The sequence below is a fragment of the Tasmannia lanceolata genome, unplaced genomic scaffold (assembly GCF_043159265.1).
Source record: "Tasmannia lanceolata isolate RefF3 unplaced genomic scaffold, GAP_Taslan_0.1 ptg000016l, whole genome shotgun sequence".
Classification (NCBI taxonomy): domain Eukaryota; kingdom Viridiplantae; phylum Streptophyta; class Magnoliopsida; order Canellales; family Winteraceae; genus Tasmannia; species Tasmannia lanceolata.
In genome coordinates, this window is record NW_027518693.1 from 2,042,210 (window position 1) to 2,066,556 (window position 24,347).

General features: G+C 39.6%; 2 protein-coding genes across 5 annotated transcripts; both read left to right on the forward strand.

The window, feature by feature from the left end:
• The first annotated feature begins 2,376 nt into the window (after positions 1-2,376).
• On the forward strand, positions 2,377-5,973 carry LOC143848860 (endoglucanase 25-like). Its single transcript, XM_077357917.1, has 6 exons — positions 2,377-2,725; positions 2,825-3,138; positions 3,477-3,941; positions 4,032-4,167; positions 5,347-5,519; positions 5,608-5,973. The coding sequence occupies exons 1-6, from the start codon at positions 2,377-2,379 to the stop codon at positions 5,971-5,973; spliced, it is 1,803 nt and encodes a 600-aa protein (XP_077214032.1).
• A 1,131-nt stretch (positions 5,974-7,104) lies between these two features.
• Positions 7,105-19,639, forward strand: LOC143848348 (Thioredoxin superfamily protein). Of its 4 annotated transcripts, none has more exons than XM_077357267.1 (10): positions 7,105-7,419; positions 7,516-7,581; positions 7,863-7,943; positions 8,070-8,123; positions 8,398-8,466; positions 15,957-16,019; positions 18,549-18,631; positions 18,802-18,867; positions 19,034-19,082; positions 19,211-19,639. In XM_077357267.1, exons 1-10 carry the CDS (start codon positions 7,177-7,179, stop codon positions 19,358-19,360), a joined length of 924 nt encoding a protein of 307 aa, XP_077213382.1. In that variant the 5' UTR covers positions 7,105-7,176; the 3' UTR covers positions 19,361-19,639. The 4 variants fall into 4 exon arrangements, 3 of the variants coding, with proteins under 3 accessions (XP_077213382.1, XP_077213383.1, XP_077213384.1); XM_077357268.1 differs by having other exon boundaries at positions 19,034-19,063; XM_077357269.1 differs by having other exon boundaries at positions 7,106-7,419; positions 18,979-19,063; positions 19,211-19,329.
• Positions 19,640-24,347: the final 4,708 nt, after the last annotated feature.

Genomic DNA, 24,347 nt, shown 5'->3' on the forward strand with positions numbered 1-24,347 from the left:
TCTAATGCTCGTTCTAAAAGAACAGACTGAAGATCATCTTATCATGGGTGCATTAATAGTGTTGCATAATGCAATGCTAGTTTGATGAATCATGGAGGCCGTAGTTATTTGGTTCACAATTTACTACAGTCCCAGTAATAAACTAAGGGGGCCGTAGTTACTTGGTTTACGATTTACTACATTCCCGGTGATAAACTAACATAAAACAGCTTAAAGTAGCTAAGTGTGATAGAGAATTGATGGATAGAGACTAACCCAAATTTATTTATGAACACGCATGCTCAAAACAAAAACATACACTGAAGTATATTTTGATATTATTTGTCTGACTTGGTCAAATAAAGCAGATTAAATATGGCTACTCGAGTTTCGGCCGGGTCACGTTTTTTTTTTCTTTAAACCCGACACGACCCAAGATTGAGTTGGGTTTTTCAACCTGAACCTGATCCAACCTAAGACCCACGATTTTTAAACCTGACCCAAGATATTTCCGGGTCCGGTTTTATGCCGCCGCTGCTGGCGCCCTTGTTGATGAAATCATTTTCAGGTGGTGGTAGGAGGTGGCAGATAGGGTACGATCCTTCAGCGGCCCAGTCATTCTCCCTGCCATAGGGGATTCCTTATCAGAGCGGCCCTAGGGGTGAGTGGTGGGCCCGGACGCGAGAGAGCTCGATCGAAAGAGAATGAAAGAGCTCAGGAGGGCGATTGGTCTTAGTTTCAGGTGCTCATCCTTTGCCACATGTCATCATCCGGTGAACTACTCAGATTTTACCCCCATCACCCACGATTATCTCATCACGGATTAACGTCCACATATATCTAACAACTCCTAAGTGGGGGGCTAAGTGCTAGATATCCCATTTCCTAACAGTCGCAACGCTAGAAAGCTTCTTCAAATACCAAATATATTGGTGAGGTTAAATATTTAAGGGTACTGATATCTGCACTACCGTATTTTAATAATGGCACTAATCAAGTTGTTTGACTTTTTTTTAATTGCTGCCGAGTTTTTTGGAAATTGTAATGGCTATCGATAGTGCCATTATCAAAATATTGTTGTGCGTATATCAATCCCAAAACACTTGTAAAACGGGATTTCGTTTAGAAAATAAAGACGAAAGTGGATAAAGACGAAATTGTTTTGGTAGCAGCCCTCAGTAACATCGTTCTTAAACATATTTGCACAAGGACTAGGCACCATCCACAAGAGACGAGAAAGACATTGGGATGACCGTTGGGGCGCTCCTCTGCCTCCTTATTCGTCATTTCCATAGTTCACAGTCTATTTGGATATCAGGTTAACTTACCAAACTGTCCTCTTATTCTTTGATACGAAGGAATAAATGCTCTTCGCATTGTCTCAATTTCGGAATTAAATTGGGGTCCTGCCTAACCCCAGCTTACCAATCAAAAAAAAAAATCGGAATTACGAAATTGGCTTTTATTATGGAGATTTTATATGGCTGCCAGAGATTGAAAACACCCCCTCCCATGATTTAAATCATCAAAAGCCTCCATTTTTTACTTTTCTTTGGATCTAAAATCAAGGTGGCAGGTTTTCTCTCTCTCTCTATGCTCTTGTGATTTCACGGTCGGCCACCATATAATTTCTCTTATTATGAGTCTCTTTATTAATTTTTTTCCTTTTTTTATTAAATTTTGTTCAAACCTAGGCAATTTCGCATACAAATCCCTTATTATAATTCATCTGAGGTGGCTGTTCTCCCATGCAAAAGTTAGCCGTGAGATGGCCTAGCAAATCCCTTATTATAATATTATGAGAAGAAAATAAAAACATTCAAACTATTATTTGATTTCTTAGATGAAATTCTTCAACATATACTTAAGTTTTTTGAAAACTAGACGTAACCAAGGCATCCTCACTCTTATTAATTATAAGGAGGTACACCTATATTGCATACCTTGGATCGATCTAGACCGTTGATCTTGTGAAGTCCCACAAAGAATCTCATTAAAGTTTATTCCTAACCAAATGCGATTTTAATTGTTGAATGTGGATTTGCCACTTGTTGATCGTTGGATAGGACCCACTAACTGCAACTCATTTTTCACCAATTACTACAACGACAACATTGAATATCATATTTTGTTCATTTTAAAATTTGAAAATGGCCATAAATTTCACAAAATCTTGTACCACTAAGATGGCTACTTTGGTAATCTTCCACCAATTTTTTGCCCATTCCACCTTTCTTCTTGTTTGTCTCCCCTTTCTCTTTTCCTATAGTTCCTCTCATCATCTCCCAGCTTTATAGACAAACTCCTTATTTCTTAGCATTTCAATCTTCTTGAGCTATAAGTGAATTGAAAGCTTCTTTCTTCACTCTCCTTTTGCACCCTTCTAAACCTACCCTAATGGAAACAGGATCAGTAACGTATGTTCACTCAGTCAGTGAGGCTGGTCGACTTCTTCCTTCTGCTAGTCGTTGGAACTCCATAGAGATAGATTTCAGCCTATTCCCTCAATCCCATTCCCTTGAATTTACGCACTCTAATTACTATAAGTCCGTTGAATCCAATCTCAAGATCACTAACAAACAATGCTTCAAACGTTTCATCTTGGCCCTTGTGTCCCTTGTTTTCATTTTCCTATTAATCTTTCTATTATTGAAGTTTTTGCCTAACAAGCATGGCGATCAAAGCTCATCGAATAACTTCACGCTGGCATTAAACCGGGCTTTGATATTCTTCGATGCTCAAAAATGTAATAATTTTCTTGAACTTAAGCTTATGATTTTCTTAAGCTTTATATATATTTCTTGAGATTTACTGTCTATTTAAGACTTTATACTTATTTTTGCAGCTGGGTTTTTGCCGGCGAACAATTCGGTGAAATTCCGTGGGGATTCTGGATTGTCTGATGGGAAATCTGGTAGTAATAGTATCCATGATCTTATTGGAGGGTTTTATGATTCTGGTAACAACATTAAGTTTGGGTTTCCAATGGCTTACACGATCACTCTCTTGAGTTGGTCTGTGCTTGAGTATCATCAGAAATATGAGGCTATTGGTGAGCTTGACCATGTTAAGAACATTATCAGATGGGGAAGTGATTATTTGCTTAAGGTCTATGTTCCGCCTAATTCTTCTACTGATCCTGGCATATTATATTCTCAGGCAAGTGATTGATGGTTTTGTTGGATGTTTAGGTGCTGTCTTCCTAACAGAAAATTTACTGTCTTCCTAAGATGAAAGGAATAATCTTGTATGTTTTTAAATATATTTATCAATCAGAAAAAAATATTTTGAAAATTGGAATTTAATTATTTCTCGATATGGTGAAATCTGATCCGTTGGATCTGATTTTCTCTTTATCGGTTAATGGAATTATTCCAAATTTTTTCTATTATTTTTCTGAAGTGATCCTCCTGTTCCTGATCTACTTTTTTTCTAACAGTAATCCCTTAAAAATTTGAAATAAAATTTCTCTGCTGACTTTTCACTCATGGTTTCAGGTTGGGAGTACTAGTATTACTGATGACAAAGATGATATAAATTGTTGGCAAAGACCAGAAGACATGAACTATGCAAGGCCTGTTTCCATGTGTAAAAGCTTTGCATCTGATCTAGCAGGAGAAACAGTTGCAGCATTATCAGCTTCATCCTTAGTTTTCAAGCAAGACAAACCTTATGCCGAAAAATTAACCAAATTAGCAGAAAAGCTATTTGTTTTTGCAACAAATGATCAAGACAAAGGAACTTACACCTCAGTAGTAGCTTGTGGAGGAGAAGCAAGAAACTTCTACAACTCCTCTGGCTATATGGATGAGTTGGTCTGGGGAGGAACATGGTTGTTTTTTGCCACTGGAAACATTACTTATCTTGACTATGCAACAAAACAATTTGCTTCGGCTATGGATGCAGAACTAACCACTGATAGAGGAGTTTTCGACTGGAACAACAAGCTTGCAGCCAATGCGGTAGTCTTTAAGAAAATTTCTATTACATGCGGAATTAGTTGTCTTTTTATTCGGGCTTTTAGATATTCTAATACATGTTTGTTCTTGTAGGTGTTGTTCACAAGGCTTAGATATCTCCATGATCCTGGGTATCCATATGAAGATACACTAAAATCATGCTCAAATATAACAGACATTCTCATGTGCTCCTATCTTTCAATTCAGAATAACTTCAATACTACACCAGGTTTGATAGCAAGCTTGAGATATATTTTTTTCACCCATAAAAAAAGTTTGAGATTTTTTGAGCATATGTTTATATGGTACCTATTTCTTTATAAGTTTAGGTGTATTCTTCTTTTTTTTCTGAAAAGTTGTGCTTGGAAGACAATAACCGTTTCTATAAACTCATAATTACAGAAACCTAAGTTTAATGGTTAATTTTTTCGATCCTTGCTTCAATGTACATTGATTTGACCTTAGACGAGCATTCTTAAAGAACATTCAAACATTTCCATTGATTATTGTAGATTATCATATTGGGTTTGTTATCATCAAACATGAATTAAAAGAGTGACCAAGTGTTGGTTGAACACTTGGGCTAACAGTTTGCCTCCTTTCGCACTTAGGCAATTTTGATATGAAGGAGTTTCTATTGATATTAGAAGATCCCTCATGCCCCCAGGTCCGATCTAGCTTGGTTAGTCCCTATTGTTGGGCCTGTAATTACGGAAAGAGTATTCCCTAGAAGCACGGGTGCTGGCCAATGATTTGGCAGCTCTTTGTGCTAAGGGCTTGACCAAACTACCTCTGCTCTCGCATAAGAGAAAACATCTGGGGTTGGTAAAGCCTCTGTGGAGGCTATTTGCACGTTATTGGTAAGCGCGGATTGCACCTTATAGTTTAACGACACCTCATGGACTTTGTTCTCTTCTCCTACAATGGCTTCCAAAGCTTCTATCTGGTCTCTGCACATGAGAAGGGAGGGATAAGATTGATAACATAATAAGTAGAAAATGTTCATAACAGAGAGAAGTGCCATTATAAAAATAAGGGAGTGCAAATAACAATTCCATATGTGTGTGTATGAGAATTTATATGATGAGTGGGCCTGCACATACACTTGACAGGGCATCCACCCTTGATATTTGATCCAACTGCAGCCCACTTTTTCAACTTTTTAAGAGGCTGCTAAAAGAGGCTGCTGTTGGACCCCGCAAGTGTACATGCACGCCCACTCATCATATAAAATCTCCCTCTATCTCTCTCTCTCTCTATTATATATAGAGAGAGAGATTAAAATATGCATTCCCACTTATGCATTGCATGTGTTAATATGCATGCATAATTCTCTCTCCTTCTCTCTTTGGGGTTTGTGCCATGCGTAAAGATGCATGACAATTATTTCCTACATGACCTTGTGCAGGTGGGTTAATCCTCTTAAGGCCTAATAGCAGTGCACCACTTCAGTTTGCTGCAACAGCAGCATTTCTCAGTAAATTATACAGTGACTATCTAGATAGTTTGAAAACTCTAGGAGGGACTTGTGGAACTCACACCTTCTCCTTAGACAAGTTGCTGACGTTCTCCACAACTCAGGCAAGTAAAAGAATTTCAAAGTCGATTTTCATTAATGTGGCAAAACATAGCTCACGACTCCATTTCATTTCATTTTTCTTTCCTACAGGTGGAATACATACTAGGTAATAACCCTTTGAAGATGAGTTACTTGGTGGGCTTTGGAGACCATTTTCCAACCCAGGTTCACCATAGGGCAGCCTCAATTCCTTTGGACGGCCAGCACTATTCTTGCCAAGGAGGGAAGAGATGGCTATACTCGAAAGATCCCAATCCAAACATTTTGGTAGGAGCAATGGTAGGTGGGCCAGATCAATATGACAAGTTTTCGGACAAGAGGGACGAAGCCCTCTACACAGAGCCCACCATATCTGGAAATGCTGGTCTAGTTGCAGCCCTAATTGCACTTCATGATTCTCCTACAACTAATGGAGGCATAGACCAAATTGGTTTCTTCACAAACATACATATTTAGTCCCTTTTAGTGATACAGCTCTATATTCGAATCTCTGTAGTGATCTTAGCCATGTTATATGGATGTCAAGCGCGTTTAGCTCAATTGGGTATTGCTCCATTCTCAGCTAAAATAAAGATTGTTCTACTCCTTTCAGTTCAAGTTGCTACACTTCGAATCCAGTTTGTTTAATGCAGGAACAATTTTTCAAATTCAGATTCAATCTTTGCAGTAATAGCCCCAAGTAATGTCTGCATCCATCCACCACAAGAGAATGAGACAATGTAGGATCGGTTTCAAGAACTTGGTGCTGTTGGGGAAAGATTTCACAGTTTTAGTTGTCGAGGATAAAGGAGACTAGTTCAACTGATGTTTAACTTTTTTTATCCATTGTAACAACTTCAGTTCATGTCTATCCATTGTAGCATCTTGCAAATGTAAAAACCTTTGATTTAAAATATATGTGAAAACTCACCTCTGGCCATGATGACAAGATCTTGGTGTTTGTTCTCTGATCAATGATCCGCTCCGGTGATGTTGATGCTCTCCATGCTATGTTCAAGATCCGTGAAGGAGTGCTACAGAACTGATGTAAGGCCATGGCGTGAAATTGACGAAAGCCTCAGCCTCTCTCCTCAATCTGGGACCTCTTAATGATTGCTTTTCAACTCCAAGTGTATCTCATGTCTCCTCCCAACAGGGATAGAGAGATATTTATAGAACAATTGGGATTATGACTAAAAATCTTAAGTGCACTACACTTTCTAATATTATTAAATAATAAATAGGATTCTTGATACTGATTTGCTAGCGTCCATTGCAAAAGGCATTTCGTGGATAGTCTGTTGCATCTGACAGCAGCCACCTTGTGAATGAAGACAAAATCTGCTGACAAGTAAGCCTATGTGGCTGCTGTCAGATGCAACAGACCACCCGCGAAATGCCTTTGCGATGACGCTAGCATTCACGTTGGGCAATACCAGCACAATACCTTTTCCACAAACCCCTCTAGTTCCACGTTACGCTTCTTTTCTCAAGAAATTTAACATAAGTGAGTATTTATACTCTCCAGATTAGAGACCCCTAATCCAACTTAATTTCTTGACAAAATTACCCCTCCCTATTCGGTTTTGACGTTAGGCTTTCAATGGCCTTGAATTGTCCGGATAAATTGCATACCATCAACCCATTGATGAACAAAGACAAACCCAACAAAGAAAAATCATGGGTATTGCTGGAATTGTTTCCTCGACGGCCATTTTCGGTTCAAAATGTGCTCATTTACTTCCTCTGAGGAGCACCAGAACCATTCAAATCCCTCTCTCTATATTAACTTTGTCTCCCTCACAACTTTTTGCCTCCTCTCATTTGCAACATAAAAATCCTACACTTAGAAAATTCACTATTCGAGCTGCAAGAACTGAGTCCAAAGGCGTCTCTTTGGGTTTCCGAGCTCCTGATTTCCAGGCATTTCTCAAAAAAAAAATTCTTGGTTTTTTTTTTTTTTGTTAATTTGCTTCTGATTTTCTTTAATGGGTTCTCTTTGTTGAATTGATTGTGTAGCTTCCTGAGCCTCTGACCGGGAAAATGTGGAAATTGGATGATTTTGAGTCTTACCCTGCTTTGCTGGTTAGTGATTTCTGTTATATTTTTATTTATGCATGTGTATTTGATTAGTATTTTGGAGTTTAGAACTCGACCCACTTAAACAATTAATTTGTTTCTTCGGGGAGGACAGTGAATCTTTCATTTTCTAGGGTTAGGGTTTTTCTGAAGTTGGATGGGGATTGCCCTTTTTTCATCCCACGTGTTGTTCATGTGTCTTGTATCCCATGTTGTGCAAATGTCTTGTAATGTAATTTTGGTTTAAATGGGATGGATTGTAATGTAATTTTCGATCAATGGAGCAGGTGATGTTTATTTGCAATCACTGCCCATTTGTTAAACACTTGGAGAAAGATATTGTCAAGCTTGCAAATTTCTATATGAAGGTAGGTGAGTCTATCTCTTTAATGATCTATATTTTACCTTTCTGTGCCAGAGCTTGTCAATTGGATAACTACCTAGTGTAAACATTAACAACTACTTGTTAACATGTTTGTTGTATGAAAATGCAGAAGGGACTTGCGGTTGTTGCCATTTCTTCAAACTCCATTATTACTCACCCTCAGGTTATACTTAATTCATTAATTTTGATTGGCATCTATGGTATAAATTAACAATGAAAATTTAAAGATGGTTAATCTGGAAACTATTTCTTTGTATCCTTTGTCTGGTCTTTACAATTTGTTTTGGCGATGCACCTGATACGCCTTCTGTACTTGTTCCGTGGCATCTGTCTATCCATACATGCTAGTTTGTAAAATGGTTGTCTACTTTCTCATGCATATTATTAAAGTGGTTTTTTTATTATTTTAATGCCCATAGTCATGTTTAATTTTACAGGATGGACCAGATTTCATGGCAGAAGAAGCTAAATTATTTAATTACCCTTTCCCTTATCTTTATGATGAGGTACACTTTTACGGATCTTCACGTGCCCTTTATTTCGACCAGCTATTGTAAGATATGAATGCTTGAATAAGTTTCCTGATGAACATTGCTCCTTGGGACTTTACCTCTACCTTTGACATCACATATTCATTTTGTAAGATGAATTTAGAATTTATTTCCTTCCATAATAGTGTAGTTGACATTTCTAAGATTTCCCTTTTAATAAAATCTCCAACTTTTGTGCTGTTGTTAATAAATCTTTTAAGGAGCATACAAGTCCTCGGATACTATTTGGATTACATTATAAATTAAGGGAAATGATATCAACACAACCATGTTTTGATATATGCGCTCACCTGTCTTGTCTTCTAGTATTTAAGGAGCTGTCAAAAGGTCATTACGGTTCCCAAAAAATCTCATACAGGCCAATTAAAAAAGAAAAAAACCAGCTAGGGCGCGCCATACCAAAAGGTTTGTGTGCTAATATCATTTCCCTAAATTAATGGCAAGATATCGATCTGGGGGGAAATGAGAAAGAGAAGGGAGAAAAAAAAAACCTACTCCCACTCTTAGTTTTTTTTATAGAAACAAGAACAGAACTATCGACAAGAAAACAACTCACAGGGAATCCACATGTCAACATATAAATTAGGGAAGAGATGATAGAGGAGATTTTTGCCGGTTGTCGACTTGGTTGCTCATCAAATGACTTGGTGAATCCACACGCCAACATATAAACTAGAGAATAGGTGATAGAGGAGATTTTTGCAGGTTTTCGACTTCTTTACTGATCCAATAGCCTGTTTTTTTTACATGTTGAATGTTTCATTATCTATGGAGAGAAGAGGTGAGCATCATAGAGTTAGAATACCAGGAGAATTAAGAGAATGATTGCCGGGAACAGTATCGACGCCAATCCCCCCATGTTATGGATCTTCCATGAGGAAATGCAGGAAGCCCAAAGCTTGTCAGGTAGATTCGCAAAATAGAAGATGGGACTGTAGGGGGCTAGAGGCCTTATCCAATAAGAGTTCATGTTGGAAACGAATTGCTCGAATTCTAGAAGCTAGTTTTGAACAACTCTATCTCCAAGAGGAGTTCTAATGCAACTCTAACTCCTTGAGCCATTGGGAAACATTTTCCCATGTCTCCCAACTGATTTGGGGTGTCAGCGGGTCCACATTGGAGTAGTTGTGCGTATGTCTTGATGATGAACCATTTGGATCGTTTATTGATCGTATTCTTTTTGGAGTGTTTTTGTATCCTACTTTCTGAGTCTGGGTCATGATCCATTTCGAATCGGACCATCCATTGGAGTGTTCTGCTCCTAATTGCACTGTACGCAGCTAGAGTTTAGGGTTGGAGAAGGAAAAGATTGAAGAAACATGTGAGAGAGGAATCATCATCGAAACGATAAGTAGGAACATGAAATTTTTTTTTCATTTTGAGAAAGGATTTTAAATTTATGAAAATACTATTCATGAATTCTGATATTATTTTAGACCTTAAGATATGGATCCAAATCCGTTTACTATACCCAAAACTCGTTAATGCATCCTTTGGATCCATCGGACCATCTGGTTCCGTTGACACCCCTATGGGGGGCTGAGCGAGAGGCTAGAGGCTAGGTTGCTGATGTCTTGGGTTGAGGAATATTCAACTGTCAGGTGAAAGGCTTCCAAACAGTTTGAGAGGTTGGTAGAAACCGAGGCAATGCGGAAGATATGACTTGTCGTGCTCACTTTGCTGGCTTCAGAACTTTGCCAATCGTCCATCGGGCGTGCGCTACAATAAACTTTGGACCAGAATGATAGGCCTATAGGACTTTGACCCACTAGTCCAGTGCGAGTTGCTCTGTCCACTGTAGCGAGGTGTAGTCAGTAGTGGTATATCGTCTCTGTGACAGAGACTCAGGAGTTAGATGATAATGCCATCGATTCTTGTAGAGATGCAGTGATGCATAACTCCATCCTTGATTCAAGGTTTTATGTTTCAGTTTCGGTATGCATTTCGGTCGTGATGAAAATGGAAACAAGTCGGGTTCAAATGGAAATTTCGATGGAACTCCTATAAAATCAGGCAAACATATGAAAGCATATGCAAATGATGGACATTTAAGATGAAACTTTATTCAGTATTAGAATAAGCATAAATACCCACTCAAAAATCATCACATAAGAGAGGATGACTTAATTGAGCTGGGCAAACTCAAGGAGGAACATAAAGGGAGCCTACTTCAGGAGGAAATTTCTTGGAGGCAGAAGTCCCGCGTTACTTGGCTAAAGCATGGAGACAAAAATACTGCTTACTTTCATAATATGGCTAGTGCTCGGCGTAGGAACAACAGGATCGAGGTCTTGGAAGTGCAAGGATCCCTATCTGGGAGCAAAACGGCGATTACGTCGGAAATTATCGCGTATTACCGAAAGTTATATTCAGTAGAAGATGTTATCCGGCCTAGATTGGATGAGGTGGTATTTAACACTCTTGATGATTCCAGCATATCGGGTTTAGAAGCACCGTTTACGATCGAAGAGGTAGAGAGAGGGGTTTTTTCGCTGAATCGAGACAAAGCTCCGGGGCCGGATGGTTTTTGCCTTGCTTTTTTTCAGGATTGTTGGGAGTATGTTAAGGGCGATTTAATGGGCTTCTTTCAAGCTTTTTATGAGGGGTTGGAGTTGGATCGTGGAACTGGCGCAACATTTCTGACTCTCATTCCCAAAGTGAAAGGAGCCGTGAAAACTTCTGACTTTCGACCCATCAGCTTGGTAGGATGCTTATATAAGGTTTTGGCTAAAGTATTGGCGGACCGTCTCAAGAGGGTACTCCCTTCTATTATTTCAGAGAACCAAAGTGCTTTTGTTGCTCAAAGACAAATTATAGATTGTTCGATGGTGGCAAACGAAATGGTAGATTGGATGGCTAAGTCAGGGGCTCCAGGTATTATCTGTAAGCTGGATATGGAAAAAGCATACGATAGAGTCGATTGGCAATGTTTGGACTTTTTCCTCAACAGAATGGGATTTGGTGAGAAATGGCGAGGGTGGATCAAGAGATGCTTATCTTCAGCATACTTCTCCATTTTGATTAATGGCTCTGCACAGGGTTTCTTTAAATCGTCTCGAGGATTGCGTCAAGGGGACCCTCTCTCGCCTTTCCTCTTTGTTATTATAGCGGAAGCTCTTAGTGTGCTGTTGAAGAAAGGTCAAGCGGAGGGGCTGATTTCAGGGGTTTCCTGCCGTGCTTCTGGGTTGCAGGTCTCTCATTTGCAATTTGCGGATGAGACCCTCCTATTTAGCTCTTCCTTGGTCTCAGAGATTCTTAATCTGAAGGCAATATTAAGGTGCTATGAAATAGTCACAGGTCTTCGCTCCAATTTCTCTAAATCCCGAATTTATGCTCTGAATCTAAGCGAGGAAGATGCTTCTACCTTAGCCAATATTATGGGTTGCTCTCTGGAGTCCTTGCCGGCGTCCTATCTGGGATTGCCCCTGGGAGTAGGGCGCCCTCGTAAATGTGCATGGGATCCCATTGTGGAAAGAATAGAGAAAAGGCTTGATACTTGAAAGCGGAATTTGTTATCTAAAGGTGGTAGGTTAACCTTGATTAAAGCGGCCTTGGCTAATGTTCCAATATATCAACTATCTTTATTCAAATGCCCGGCGTCTGTTGTGAAACGTATAGAACAGCTTCAGCGAAGATTTCTATGGGGTGGTTCAGACCAACATCGGGTCATGGCACTAGTCAGCTGGAAAGAGGTTTGCATGCCAATTCAAGGAGGTGGTCTAGGCATTCGAAGGATCAGGCTGTTAAACCAAGCTTTGATGGGTAAATGGTTATGGAGGTTTGGCGAAGACAATGCAAGATTATGGACCAGAGTAATCTCCGATAAATATGGGTTTGCATCAGGTGAGTGGACTTCCCTAAATAATTTTCTTAATCCAGGGGTGACGATTTGGCGGGACATCCTCCGCCTGACTGAGCCCTTTCATTGTGGAGTTCGATTTCGGGTGTACTCCGGTGCACGGATTTCTTTTTGGTCAATGTGGTGGTGTTCGTCTGCTCCACTTCAATTTCTTTTCCCAGATCTGTTTTTAGTAGCAGCAGATAAGTTTGCTTCTGTCCAAGACTGCTTCGAGTGCTATAATGGTAAAGTTATATGGCAGCCTCTCTTTCGTCGGAACTTTTTTGACCGCGAGCTGCCATCGGTGAACAAACTATTTCAGCTTCTTGCTGAGACTTACGTCAGTGGCACGGGGGATGACAAAAGGTTGTGGGTAAACACTTCTTCAGGCAGATTCTCGGTAAAGTCATTTTACAACAGTATGGTGTCTGTTGAGGGCAATGCTGTGGCAGCAAATGTGTGGAAATCTGCGGCGCCCCCTAGAGTTTGCTTCTTCGGATGGTCAGCCATTAGAAATAGGATCCAAACAGTGGATTTCTTGCGAAAGAGGCATATGCTGATTATTGATCACTGTTCTATGTGCCTTGAATCTGGGGAGACGGTGGATCACCTTTTCATTCATTGTCGAGTAGCTAGGGAGGTCTGGGGGAAGATTCTAGTAAGATTTGGCATCAATTGGGTGTTCCCCTCCGGCTTGCAAGATTTGATTGACGGATGGAAATGTATACCATGGGGCAGAAAAGGCAAGAGTTTGTGGTGGCTGACACTCATGGCATTCTTATGGGTCATCTGGAAAGAAAGGAATTCCCGAGTTTTTGTAGGGAAAACTAAATCTCCTCTTTTACTATTTATTCAGGTCATTACTCTGATTATATCTTGGGCAAGGGCACTCCCTTTATTCAGATTTGTGTCGGCCTATGACCTGTGGGAAGGGTGGACATTGGTCTGCGAGAGTCAGGAAACCAGGCCTGTTTTAACCCCTAAATGGAGCCCCCCTACTGCCGGAATCGTTAAATTCAATTTCGATGGTTCCAGTATGGGGAACCCTGGACCAGCTGGGATTGGGGGTGTTTTAAGAGATAGTAACGGTGTAGTCCTCCAGGCTTTTTCGGGGCCCATCGGTAGGGCTGATTCGAACGAGGCAGAGGTCAGGGCAGTGCATCAAGGCTTTTTAAGTTTGTTAAAGGGGCGCTCAGTTAGATGTGTGGTGGAGGGGGACTCGTTGAATGTTATAAGATGGCTCAGAGGCTCGCGGGATCCCCCTTGGCGTTTTCTTCAATATTTTGATGAGATAAAGGACCTCGTCCAAGATATGTCGGTATCTTTTCAGCAGGTGAGAAGATCGGCTAATGAGGTGGCTGATAAGTTAGCAAAAGATGGAGTGTCAAATCAAGTTCTCACTCTTTATGATTTTCTCCCTCCTTAATTTCATCTCTCAGTTGTTGTATTTTGTTTTTGTTTCTCTTCTAGTTCTGTAAGGGGGACTCCCTCAGTCTTCTTTATTATATCATACTACCATTCAAAAAAAAAAAAAAAATCATCACATAAGCAAAATACTACCAATGTTTTATAACATCGAACACCACACCTAATGGCATGTATTGACGCACATCGGCATGTCTGATGACTTGATATAAATATTGCATATTACAATTCATATAAATATTTATTATACTTACACCACATTTCACATGCAGTTATAAATATAATTATGTTACATATACCGGTATAATATAGCACTGAAATACTTACTGTTTTGATTTTGGTATGCATGTTGGTGAGGTTGGAAACAGAAATAGTTCAGTAATTTCGTATCCATTTCGGAGGAAATCTAAAACCATGCTTGGATGAGGCCCCCACGCCTGACGCCCATAGGGGTCTAGGAAGGAGTCCAAATCGTTTTTGTTCTTTTGGATCTTGCTGCCAGAAAGGAGATCTTTCAACGGCGCTTGATTGACACTATTAGGAACCATGCTTTGATGAGGCCTCCACGCCTGACGCCCATAGGGGTCTAGGAAGGAGTCCAAATCGTTTTTGTTCTTTTGGATCTTGCTGCCAGAAAGGAGATCTTTCAACGGCGCTTGATTGACACTATCAAGACTACACCGGCATCGACGGAAGCCCTTGAGGCATGGGTGTCGAGAGAGTTACAAACTACCGAGAGGGTTTGAATATGGTTCATTAGCCCTATCGAAGTCATGCCCATGCTCTCATCTATTGTATAGAATGACTGGATAGTGGTTCGATGCATACTTTCGGCTGGGGCCCTTTCCAAAAGTTGATGAGATGGAGACCAGACCTAAAGGTAGAGTTCTATTTGTTTTAGTTGTGAATGAGGGGAGTTCCTCTACATGGCTAGGACCCTTTTATTTTCAAAATGAAATGAGAACTATTCATTGAGGTGGTGGAATGTGATGTCTTTTACGTCTTCAGCCAGATCCTCTTTGATGCGCGAGTGGTAGTGAAGTCATCGGGAGCCCTACCACCGGTATCATGACCGGCCCTTTCAATGCGAAATGAGTACTTTGGATTGAGTTGATTGTGGTTCTGGTCGGTCCAGTGTTCAGAGCTTATGAGGATCATCCAATGTGCAAGGATGATACAACATGAATGGTGCAGAGGACGTCTCTGGTAGACAATGATGGTGTGGATGCTCTGGGCCATGCACCTCCTGAGCTTCTTGCAGGCGTGGTTGTGCAAGACCCGATGTGTATCTTTGTTCCATTCCTTTTTTTGCTCTTCGTACTTCTAGCTTACATGAAGTCAGATCTTTGATGGAGACTGGACACATCGTCGGCTCTGAGGGTGGAAACTGGGCATGTTGGCAACCTATAGGCAATGGAGTAGGCCTTGATGTTGTTAACGTTGCACAAAATGTGGACGCGCAGATTCTGCCATGCTTGTGTTCTGGCAGTTATCACCTAGGTGGGAGGACATGTATCGCCTGCATGGCCTCATGGCCTCTGTGGGCTCAGGGACCAGGTGGGATGACGTGTCTCACCTATGCGGCCTCGAGGCCTCTGGGCTCAGGAGCTAGGTGGGATGATGTTTCACGTTATGTGGGCTCAAGAGTCAGATGATGCTTTGTGATTGGTGCTCGATTTTTGTCCCCAACAATCACAAATCATAATTGAACTGCTCTCAATTCGTAAATGAGTTCTATGAAAAGATGTATTGACTATTGAGTTTGGTCCTGCTTGAAAAACCAATTAAAATAGGCTCCTGATATTTGCACTACCATGTTTTGTTAATCGGGTGAAGTCACCTGTCTTTTTATTTTTAAATTGGTTGCTGAGAGCTTTTTGGGAATTGAAATAGCCTTTGACAGCTGTTTAAATAATAAAAGACAAGGTTAGTTCACCCCATTATCAAAACATGGGAGTGCAACTAGCAGTAGCCTTGAAATATTGCCTTATTATGAAGAATTACCGCTGTTCCCGCTTCTATTGATTCTTTTCTGAAGCTCCATATTTATCTAATTTAACCCAAAATATGGTGGTGTTTGTCATGCTGTGTTCTACAACAAGATTATTATTTTCCTGATTGTTTATAGAGTGTTATTTCTTTCTTTATTTACTAGTAATTAATTGGAGAGGTTCTAATGCAGACACAAGATATTGCAAGGGCTTTTCGAGCTGTTTGCACTCCTGAATTTTTCCTCTTCAAAAAGGTGACGCTCCTTACCTGAAATATCTGTTTAATCGTGTGCTTTGATGCTGGAAGTTCACTTAGATTGATGTTTCTGCTTGAGCTTCACCCTTGGAGAGCCAGTCTTCTTACACTCGCGGATGAAATTTTGACCGAGATAGATGTCCTAAATTTTCTGATTCTATGGAGTGATTATTCATCATCTGTGAATCAGAAAAAAATTTGTTGGCCCTTTTCCCTGGATGTGCAGCCTAACTTCCAAGTAAATAAATCTATACATAGTTTAGATTCATGAGAAATTGGTGCAGCAACCCACTTTTTGGATGAGATCATTCGACCATACTTCCATTTATCAAACTTCAATGAGTAAAATATTCTTTCTTTGTTTTACCTTTCTACAAATCATACCCGGCACATGGCAAGGTATGATCATACAGAGAGAAAAATGGAGGACCGGTGAGATTTAGAATTCCTCAATTCAAACACTGATTTGGGGCGAGAAAAGAATGCTGCGAAGATCTTGAAAACCCATCAAATTTCTCTTCGACATTAGCTCCAAGCAGTGTTTAAAAACGCGGATGCAGCGCAGAACGCAGCCAAAGAAAAATCCTTGTTGACTAAGTGCGGATGTGGCCAAGGATGCGGTTGACGCAGCTAACTAGCTAAGTACTCGGTTGACGCGGTCATAATTCGGGAGAGTCGAAGGAGTTTTTATTGACTCCGTAGGGAAAATGCGGAACACGGATGTGGTGCAATGTGGAACGCGGCCAAGGTAAAAGGGAGTCGACTTGGGAGAGTTGATGCGAAGGATGTGGGGGAGTTTTAAAACTATAGTTCCAAGACCATAACATGTCCATCCATGACACTATTAACTACAATGTATTCAGGGAAAAACCTTGTCCAGCACCTCAGCTGTGACAACACCCATGAAACTCATGTTTATGTGACTCGTCTACACACATACTCTCTCTCTCTCTCTCTCTCTCTCTCTCTCTCTCTCTCTCTCTCTCTCTCTCTCACACACACACACACACACCATAGTTTTAAAGCTCCCCCGCGTCATCATGGACTCCCCCGAGTCGACTCCCTTTTCCCTTGTTCATGTTCTACGTTTTGCCGCAGCATTCTGCGTTTTACCCTATAGAGTCAATAAAAACTCTTTTGACTCTCGTGAGTTATGACCGTGTCAACTGAGTACTCAACCGTGCCGTGCCGAGTCGACTCGGATTTTCTTCACCGCGTTTTGACATGCTTCTGCATTTTCAAACGCGTGCGCACACATACATACACTCACACATCATAGACCTTCCTAGTTGTTGCCCTTTCTTTCCTAGTCGCGTTGTGAATCCATCACTGAGGCTGCATGACCAGTAATTTTGAGGATCCCGACAACTACAAATGGCTTGAACCCAGAAATTAGATAGGTGTTCAAAGAGAAAAACATTCCCTTTATGTTGTTAGAATTCTGACATATTGGTATTATTGATATTCTATATATATATATATATATATATATATATATATATATATATATATATATATGAGAGAACGGTTTCTACACACAAGTGTAGATAAGTTATCAACACACTAGCTTAAAATACAGTGGAGGGCATATTGTTTGGGTGATCCAAACCATTCATTTGATTGGCCCTCACATAGATAGGGTACCCACAAAAAATCAGCTCCATAGGATCATCCCAACCCTACAATTTGTGGAGGTAAAATGGACGTGTATAAACCTTCACAAATCTGTCCATTTTTTGCCTCCACGGTTCGAAGGGTTAGGATGATCCTATGAAGCTGATTTTTTGGGCACACCCTATCTATGTGAGGGCCCATCAAATGAATGCTTTGGATCACCCAAACAATGTGGGCCCCCACTGTATTTTAAGCTAGTGTGTAGATAACTTATCTACACTAGTGTGTAGAAACCATTCTCTCTCTCTCTCTCTCTCTCTCTCTCTCTCTCTGTGTGTGTGTATATATATATATATATATATATATATATATATATATATATATATATATATATATATATATATATATATTTGTGTGTGTGAGGATGAATGGCCATATATAAAGGTACCACCCTTTGATATTTGATCCAACAGCAGCTCCTCAAAAAGTGAGCTGCTGTTGGATCAAATATCAGGGATGGGATGATGAGTACGTATTCATACTGAGAGAGAGAGAGAGAGAGAGAGAGAGAGAGAGAGAGAGAGAGAGAGAGAGAGACAGAGACAGAGAGAGATGTGTATGTATAGAGAGAGCATGAGATGGGTATTTTGATAACTGGCAGTATCCGGTAGTATCTCCCATCATTCATCCACACATGGCATGGACCAACTAGAAACAGGCATCAATGTAGGCATCAATGTTAGTAAGTTTGTTGTTTTTGTCTAGTTTTATTGTTATAAATTATTGCTATCTTGCTGCAAACCAGGGCTAAGATATTAGTTCACCCCAGGCTCCACTCGAGTCAACATCATGGTCATACATGATTTGTTTAGGTGTCCATTTTATTCTAATTCTCAAGCCAAATTTGCAACAGGATGGACGAAGGCCATTTGAACTATTCTACCATGGGCAGTTTGATGACTCACGACCGAGTAATAATGTTCGCATCACAGGAAGGTACCTCTCTCTGACACTCCTAAGGGTGCGGAAAGACCAATATCCGTCTGTATTTGTTTTCAGATGTTACATGGTTTAGTACACGTCTGCCTCTTAACACTATGACACACTGTGTTTGGATGGCATTGATAATAACTGACGATGCATTTTAAAATGTTTTCTTGTGTTAGGGACTTGAGTCTTGCAATAGACTGTGTTCTGAGCGGCCAACCCTTATCTTCACCACAAAAACCCAGGTAACTTCTTTCTGTTTTTATTATTTTCGTTTCTCCTTTCCACAAGCATATACATTCCAATTGGTCCTACTGGCCTAGCTAACATTCTCCAAATCTTGTTGTTTCCAAAAGTGTTGGGTGCAGTATAAAATGGCACCCTGAAAAGAAACAGTAATATCTATTGCAGATTTAGCTTCCTGGGGTTCATAGTCTACTGGTATGATTTATGCTTCCAGGTGAATGATCTCTTTCATAATGAAACTATTTTATTAGATACTGGAGTGTCACATTTCGTTTTATATTGTTAGCTTGTTTCATTCTGCGTTATTTAGTTGTTCCTCTAACCCCTCTAAACTGCCTACAGTTGGTTGTGCTTTCTGGAAGATTTAGCGATTTGTTGCTGAGGCGATTGCTTGGCAGTTGGCCATCTTGTTTGAAAGTCTTGGGTAGTGACGAGAACAACATTTCCAGTTCCATTGAAGGGTTTTGCACCATTCTCCTACCCACTACTTAAGCGTGGTTCTTCAAAGGCACAGCTCATAAGCCAGCTCTTCTTTTTCGACCCAGCGCCAGGGTGGAATTAGGAAGCAAATGATAACTGTATATGCCAGTGGTTTTATGTTGCAGTTGTATATGTTATGCATGATAATGGGTATGTTAGTCATCCTTTTTTATTTGAACATCCTTTCGTTCTAACAATTTGGGGCTTTTCGTACTGTCTTCATTTTTCTTTTAGTCAAGACACATCAATATTTTTATGACAGAGAGAAGAATCAGTTCTTTTGCAGCCAAATTTTTCGTTACTGCTCTGACATGTGATTACTTACCGAAAGCTCCGGAATATCTACTCCAGCTTGACTGTCTTATCCTAGACCATTGCATATCTGCAACCCATAATTTAGGAAGAGTTTACTAGTCTCTGTTTTAGCCAGCAAGAATTGCCTTGTCTCTTCTCAGCCTGCCATTTTATGGTCAATATATATATATATATATATATATATATATATATATATATATATATATATATGTATATAGACACACACCCCTTTGCATTCTTTCCTCTTTATTTGCTATGTATTTTAGTATTCTTATCACTTTGTATTTCATTAAACAATCAACAACTAATGGATTCAAACGAAATTAACCATTCGTTAAAACCCAAAGGTCGCACAAAAACAGAAGAAAAAGGACAAAGCAGAAAGCGAGAAGAAATGTCAAAACGAGTTGAATTCAAGAACTGCAGATATACGATCCTCGAAATTCTTCTGAACCTCGCTCTGCTGCTCACGCCACCTCCTAATCAATCGCCTCCGGGTTGGCAAAGTCGACGAAAGCAGATATAAGTTTGGCTTCCACGATCCCTTTCGTTCCAATGTCTCCTCCCATGTTGAAAGAATAGAAAGTCTGTTGTCTGTAATCTGTTGTCGTACCTAACCTCGGCCTTGAGCTCTTCTCTGTTAGGTACCTAACTAATACACCAAAAGCCACAGAGCTGATGAAATACGTTAGGCTAGTCCTTTAAAGATATTCCATACAAGGCTGAGTCTTGCCTACTTCCATACTTATGCAGGCCTCCACCTATGGCCATGACCATAACATTCCACCATGCTGCCACATTCACCATCCTTGGCAACTTACTCCGTGGTGGTTTTCACTTTGGCCTTTTTTTTTAGTTGTCGCTTTCCATTGTCCATCCCTTTCGCGGTGGCCCATTTTGTGGTAACTTCACTCTGGCGGCTTTTACTCTGGATTTTTTTACCAGGCAGCCATTTCCATGCAGTCCTCTCCACAGGCCACCGCTCGAATACGGGGCATGGTTGCTACTCTTGTACTAAATGTTTGGTATCTAACTAATATGCTAAAATCCCCGGATTTTATGGAACGCGTTAGGGAACCAAGGTATAGGAGTGGTTTTGTGAATAGCAGAATTCTGCTATATGACTCTCTCACTCTCAATTTGCCTTTCATCACATGAAAACTGCCTTTATTGTTTTAACTTTTGGTATTCGTTCAAGATTTGAGATCATTTCGAGGATTGAGCAGCAAACTGGGATTAACAAATCATATTTAAATCTGAAATGTTTTAAAAGAATTTGAAAGCTCAGTTCATGCCTTAACATGAACCTGCAGAACCGTGAGAACAAAATTCCTGCAAAAAAATCTGATTATGTTCTTTTTGATATGTTGGATCCAAGAACTGAAGTCCTGCTAGTGGATTGCACCCGAAATCCAAATTCATGATTACCGCTGAAACTCATTAATTTTGTTTCTCATTCTAACCAAGACATGGACAGAATTTGGCTTAACTTTGAGCTGCTACAATCTTTTACATCCTGCTGCTGCTACAGTTCCGATATAAATTATACCGCAGCCATTGTATGAACAACAGTTCGAGCTTTTCTTGAATTTTGGATTATGTAAATTTTATATTCAATTTTGTTATGACTGGTTAGGAATTGTTGCTCAATTTGAATTCAGAACAATTTACATTTCTGTTCGGATCCATGTACAAAGCTGTGAAATGCAAACTTCAGTCCAGACTCAATTTGAATTCATAGATCTGAAATCTAGATCAATAGTGGCTCTAGAACGGATTTGAACAGAACTAAGAGAAGTTGTTTCAGTTCAGATCAGTACAGAACAGTAAAGAGAATGTCAAATGGATTAAAAGCTAAAGTTTGCAATTCAGTTCATACTGAACTGAACCGTGAGCTACTGGAAGAATTTGGTTCAAACAAGAAATCCAAATTTGTAAAGATTTTTTTAGTTTCAATTCAGCTTTGCTCGGTTCGTGTTAGAGGATTGAACAAATCCTAATTGGGCTTTGTTTAGTTTATGGTTTACTTGCACCTATCCGAGAGTAATCTTTGCAAGAATTCTACTTAGCGTAGTGCTTCCAACCGAGAGCTGCCAAGATTCCAGTAAGTTCTGTTATGGACAGAGCCAATAGCTACCTTTCAATTCATTTATCCTTTTGTTTTGAAATTGGGAATCTGCAAGGACCAGCCTAAGATGATTAGATCCAGAGAATAGTTAAATCAGTTCTGATCGGTACCAAAGCCTGGATTGTTGTCTATATCAGTTAGCTAAGTCTTCCTCGAAAGAAACCACAGCAAACCGAACCAGTTCAATTGGAAACTTCAGTTCCAAATGGTGTTGTTGCCGGTAAACTGAAATGAAATTCAATTTCTGGTCATAAGTCCATAACAATACCATGAGGCACACATCAGTTCAATTTAGAATTTTGAACTGATTGAACTAGAAGTCAATTACAGTTCTGCTAATTCTTTTAGTCGCAGTTCAGTTCCTTTGATAATTTTCCTTCTGTGTAAGCCTAGAGCATGGCCTCTTCATTCCAACAACAATAACCATAGTAGTACTAGTTTTTGCAAAAAGAAAAATACTTGAAGAAAAAAAAACCCACAGGACGCTACTTCAAAGTTCAAATTCAAAAAATCAGGGCATTGAGGTTGGGACTGCATTGTTAGAGTTACCCACAAGTTTTGGTTTATCGAATCAATTTTTTCCATCAGATCGATTTGGATTTTGTCGACTAGAAAATAGTTGAGTTGAGCTTCTTCCATCCAAGATTTTAAAATGTTGATATCCAAACAGCCCCTTTCGATATCAGAGCATGGATATTACACTTAAGATCCGTTCTGCAGCTATCTTTTTTATGAGAGAAAATGCACTTTTTTTATCATGACTGCGACTCACTTTTGCTACACTTTTAATGTTATTGGTGACCCAAGGTGAAAGCCACACATTTCATGTTTGTGTACGCTTATTTTCTTGTTATCCATGTTTTCCCAACCAAGGTTTTAAATTTCGGATTTCGTCCAAGACCGAAATCGAAATGGGTGAAATCCGAAATTGGCGAAATGTAACATATTTCGGTCGAAATTTCGGTAATTTCGCCGAAATCTCAGGAAAAAAATAATTTTTAATCCTTTGCCAAATTTCAGCCAAAATTACCGAAATTTCAGTTTCGGTGGGGTCCGAAATTAACCCCGAAATGGAAATTTAAAACCTTGTTCCCAACAATCAAAAGAAAAGGATAATTTTTGGGTCATATAAGGAGCCATTCTGGGGCATATATGAGAAATCAAGATAGTTGATCTTGTAGAACACCTTTGAGGCATGATCTTAGTCTCACTCTTAATTGACTACAAAAAAAAAACAATAATTCCATGGCGTTCTCAACAGCATCTTGGCCGGACATGGTAACTGTTCAGATAACTATCTAACCACGTAATAGTGGCAGAAGTTGGACCCCAATAAGTGTCTTCATAATGGAAAAAATATCATGGGAGAAATTTGCATTTGATTGGATGGACGAAAATCGTGGGTTCTTAGAGAGAATCTACAAAGAAGATTTGGGGAATAATTTCACTTTTGGTTGAACCAGCAACCATACAAATGGGACCAATGGTTCAATGTTCATGAACAATTGGTTTGCTGATTGGTAGCCATTACGATTGCCAAAGGTGGTAGACTTTTGAGGCATAGATCATCCACGTAAGACGCACTACATGAGTAGTCTGAATCACAAAAAATGCACACGAGCCCCACTCTCTGTCTCTGTCCCTGTCTCTCTCTCTCTCTCTCCCAGCCCTTCACTGATCTTGATGGTCTAGTAGAAAAGACAACCAAATAACTAAGCAATACGCGTGGGAGGGCCCTATTGTATCTTCTCTTCTTGTCTTCTTCACCTACGTCAATACATACCTATGCGAGTTACAAAACTCTCCACATAAATGAAGGGAAATGATATCAGCACAACCGTGTTTTAATAGGTGAGCGTTCCCACCTTGTCTTTTCTTTTTTAATTGGCTTGTGAGAACTTTTTGGGAATTTTAATCACCATTTGATAGCTCTTTAAACACTAAAAGACAAGTTGCTTTAGTGGAATATCAAAACATACATTGCAGTGCTGATTATCATTTCCCTAGATGTCATGAAACAATTCCCAATCTTGATGCTCCAATTTATACATTAAAAAATCCCGATTAATTTAAAACAAAAACTCTTAATTTTTAATTTGATGGAATATTTACAAATTAATTGCGAATTTCAAGAATAATTAGCAAATGTCTCATATATTATTGGGAAATATCTTGAGAAATTATAGCATATTGAAAAAAGAAGAAGTCAACATTTGAAATTGAACTCACATCCCAATCTAGCAAGGAAATGCACTTAACTATATCCATCCGTGCTTTGATGTCAAAAAGCATTAAAGTTGCCTCCTTTTCACATCAAATCATGTTATATGGGGAGCGCATGTGTAGTGCAGGGGGAGTGAAAATATCATCTCCCTTTTTCCCACTCTTTCTAAACATTTTCTGAATTAAAAAAAAAATCACTGGAAAGAATTTCCTCCTATTCAAAAATTTGTAATTTGGATTTTCAGCATCTAACTTTGTTGTGGTTACATTTTTCATATGGTTATGTGCATCCAGAAGCTATTGTTGAGAAAATCCGCCGGGCAAATCAATCTG

What these genes read in the sequence shown, in the direction of transcription:
- LOC143848860 (XM_077357917.1), top strand. Translation starts at nt 2,377, where the DNA reads ATGGAAACAGGATCAGTAACGTATGTTCACTCAGTCAGTGAGGCTGGT. An exon ending in ATTCTTCGATGCTCAAAAAT is followed by an intron (nt 2,726 to 2,824) that starts GTAATAATTTTC and finishes TTATTTTTGCAG; the next exon opens with CTGGGTTTTTGCCGGCGAAC. An exon ending in TGACGTTCTCCACAACTCAG is followed by an intron (nt 5,520 to 5,607) that starts GCAAGTAAAAGA and finishes TCTTTCCTACAG; the next exon opens with GTGGAATACATACTAGGTAA.
- LOC143848348 (XM_077357267.1), top strand. Translation starts at nt 7,177, where the DNA reads ATGGGTATTGCTGGAATTGTTTCCTCGACGGCCATTTTCGGTTCAAAA. An exon ending in AGTCTTACCCTGCTTTGCTG is followed by an intron (nt 7,582 to 7,862) that starts GTTAGTGATTTC and finishes TCAATGGAGCAG; the next exon opens with GTGATGTTTATTTGCAATCA. An exon ending in TCTTCACCACAAAAACCCAG is followed by an intron (nt 18,868 to 19,033) that starts GTAACTTCTTTC and finishes TATCTATTGCAG; the next exon opens with ATTTAGCTTCCTGGGGTTCA.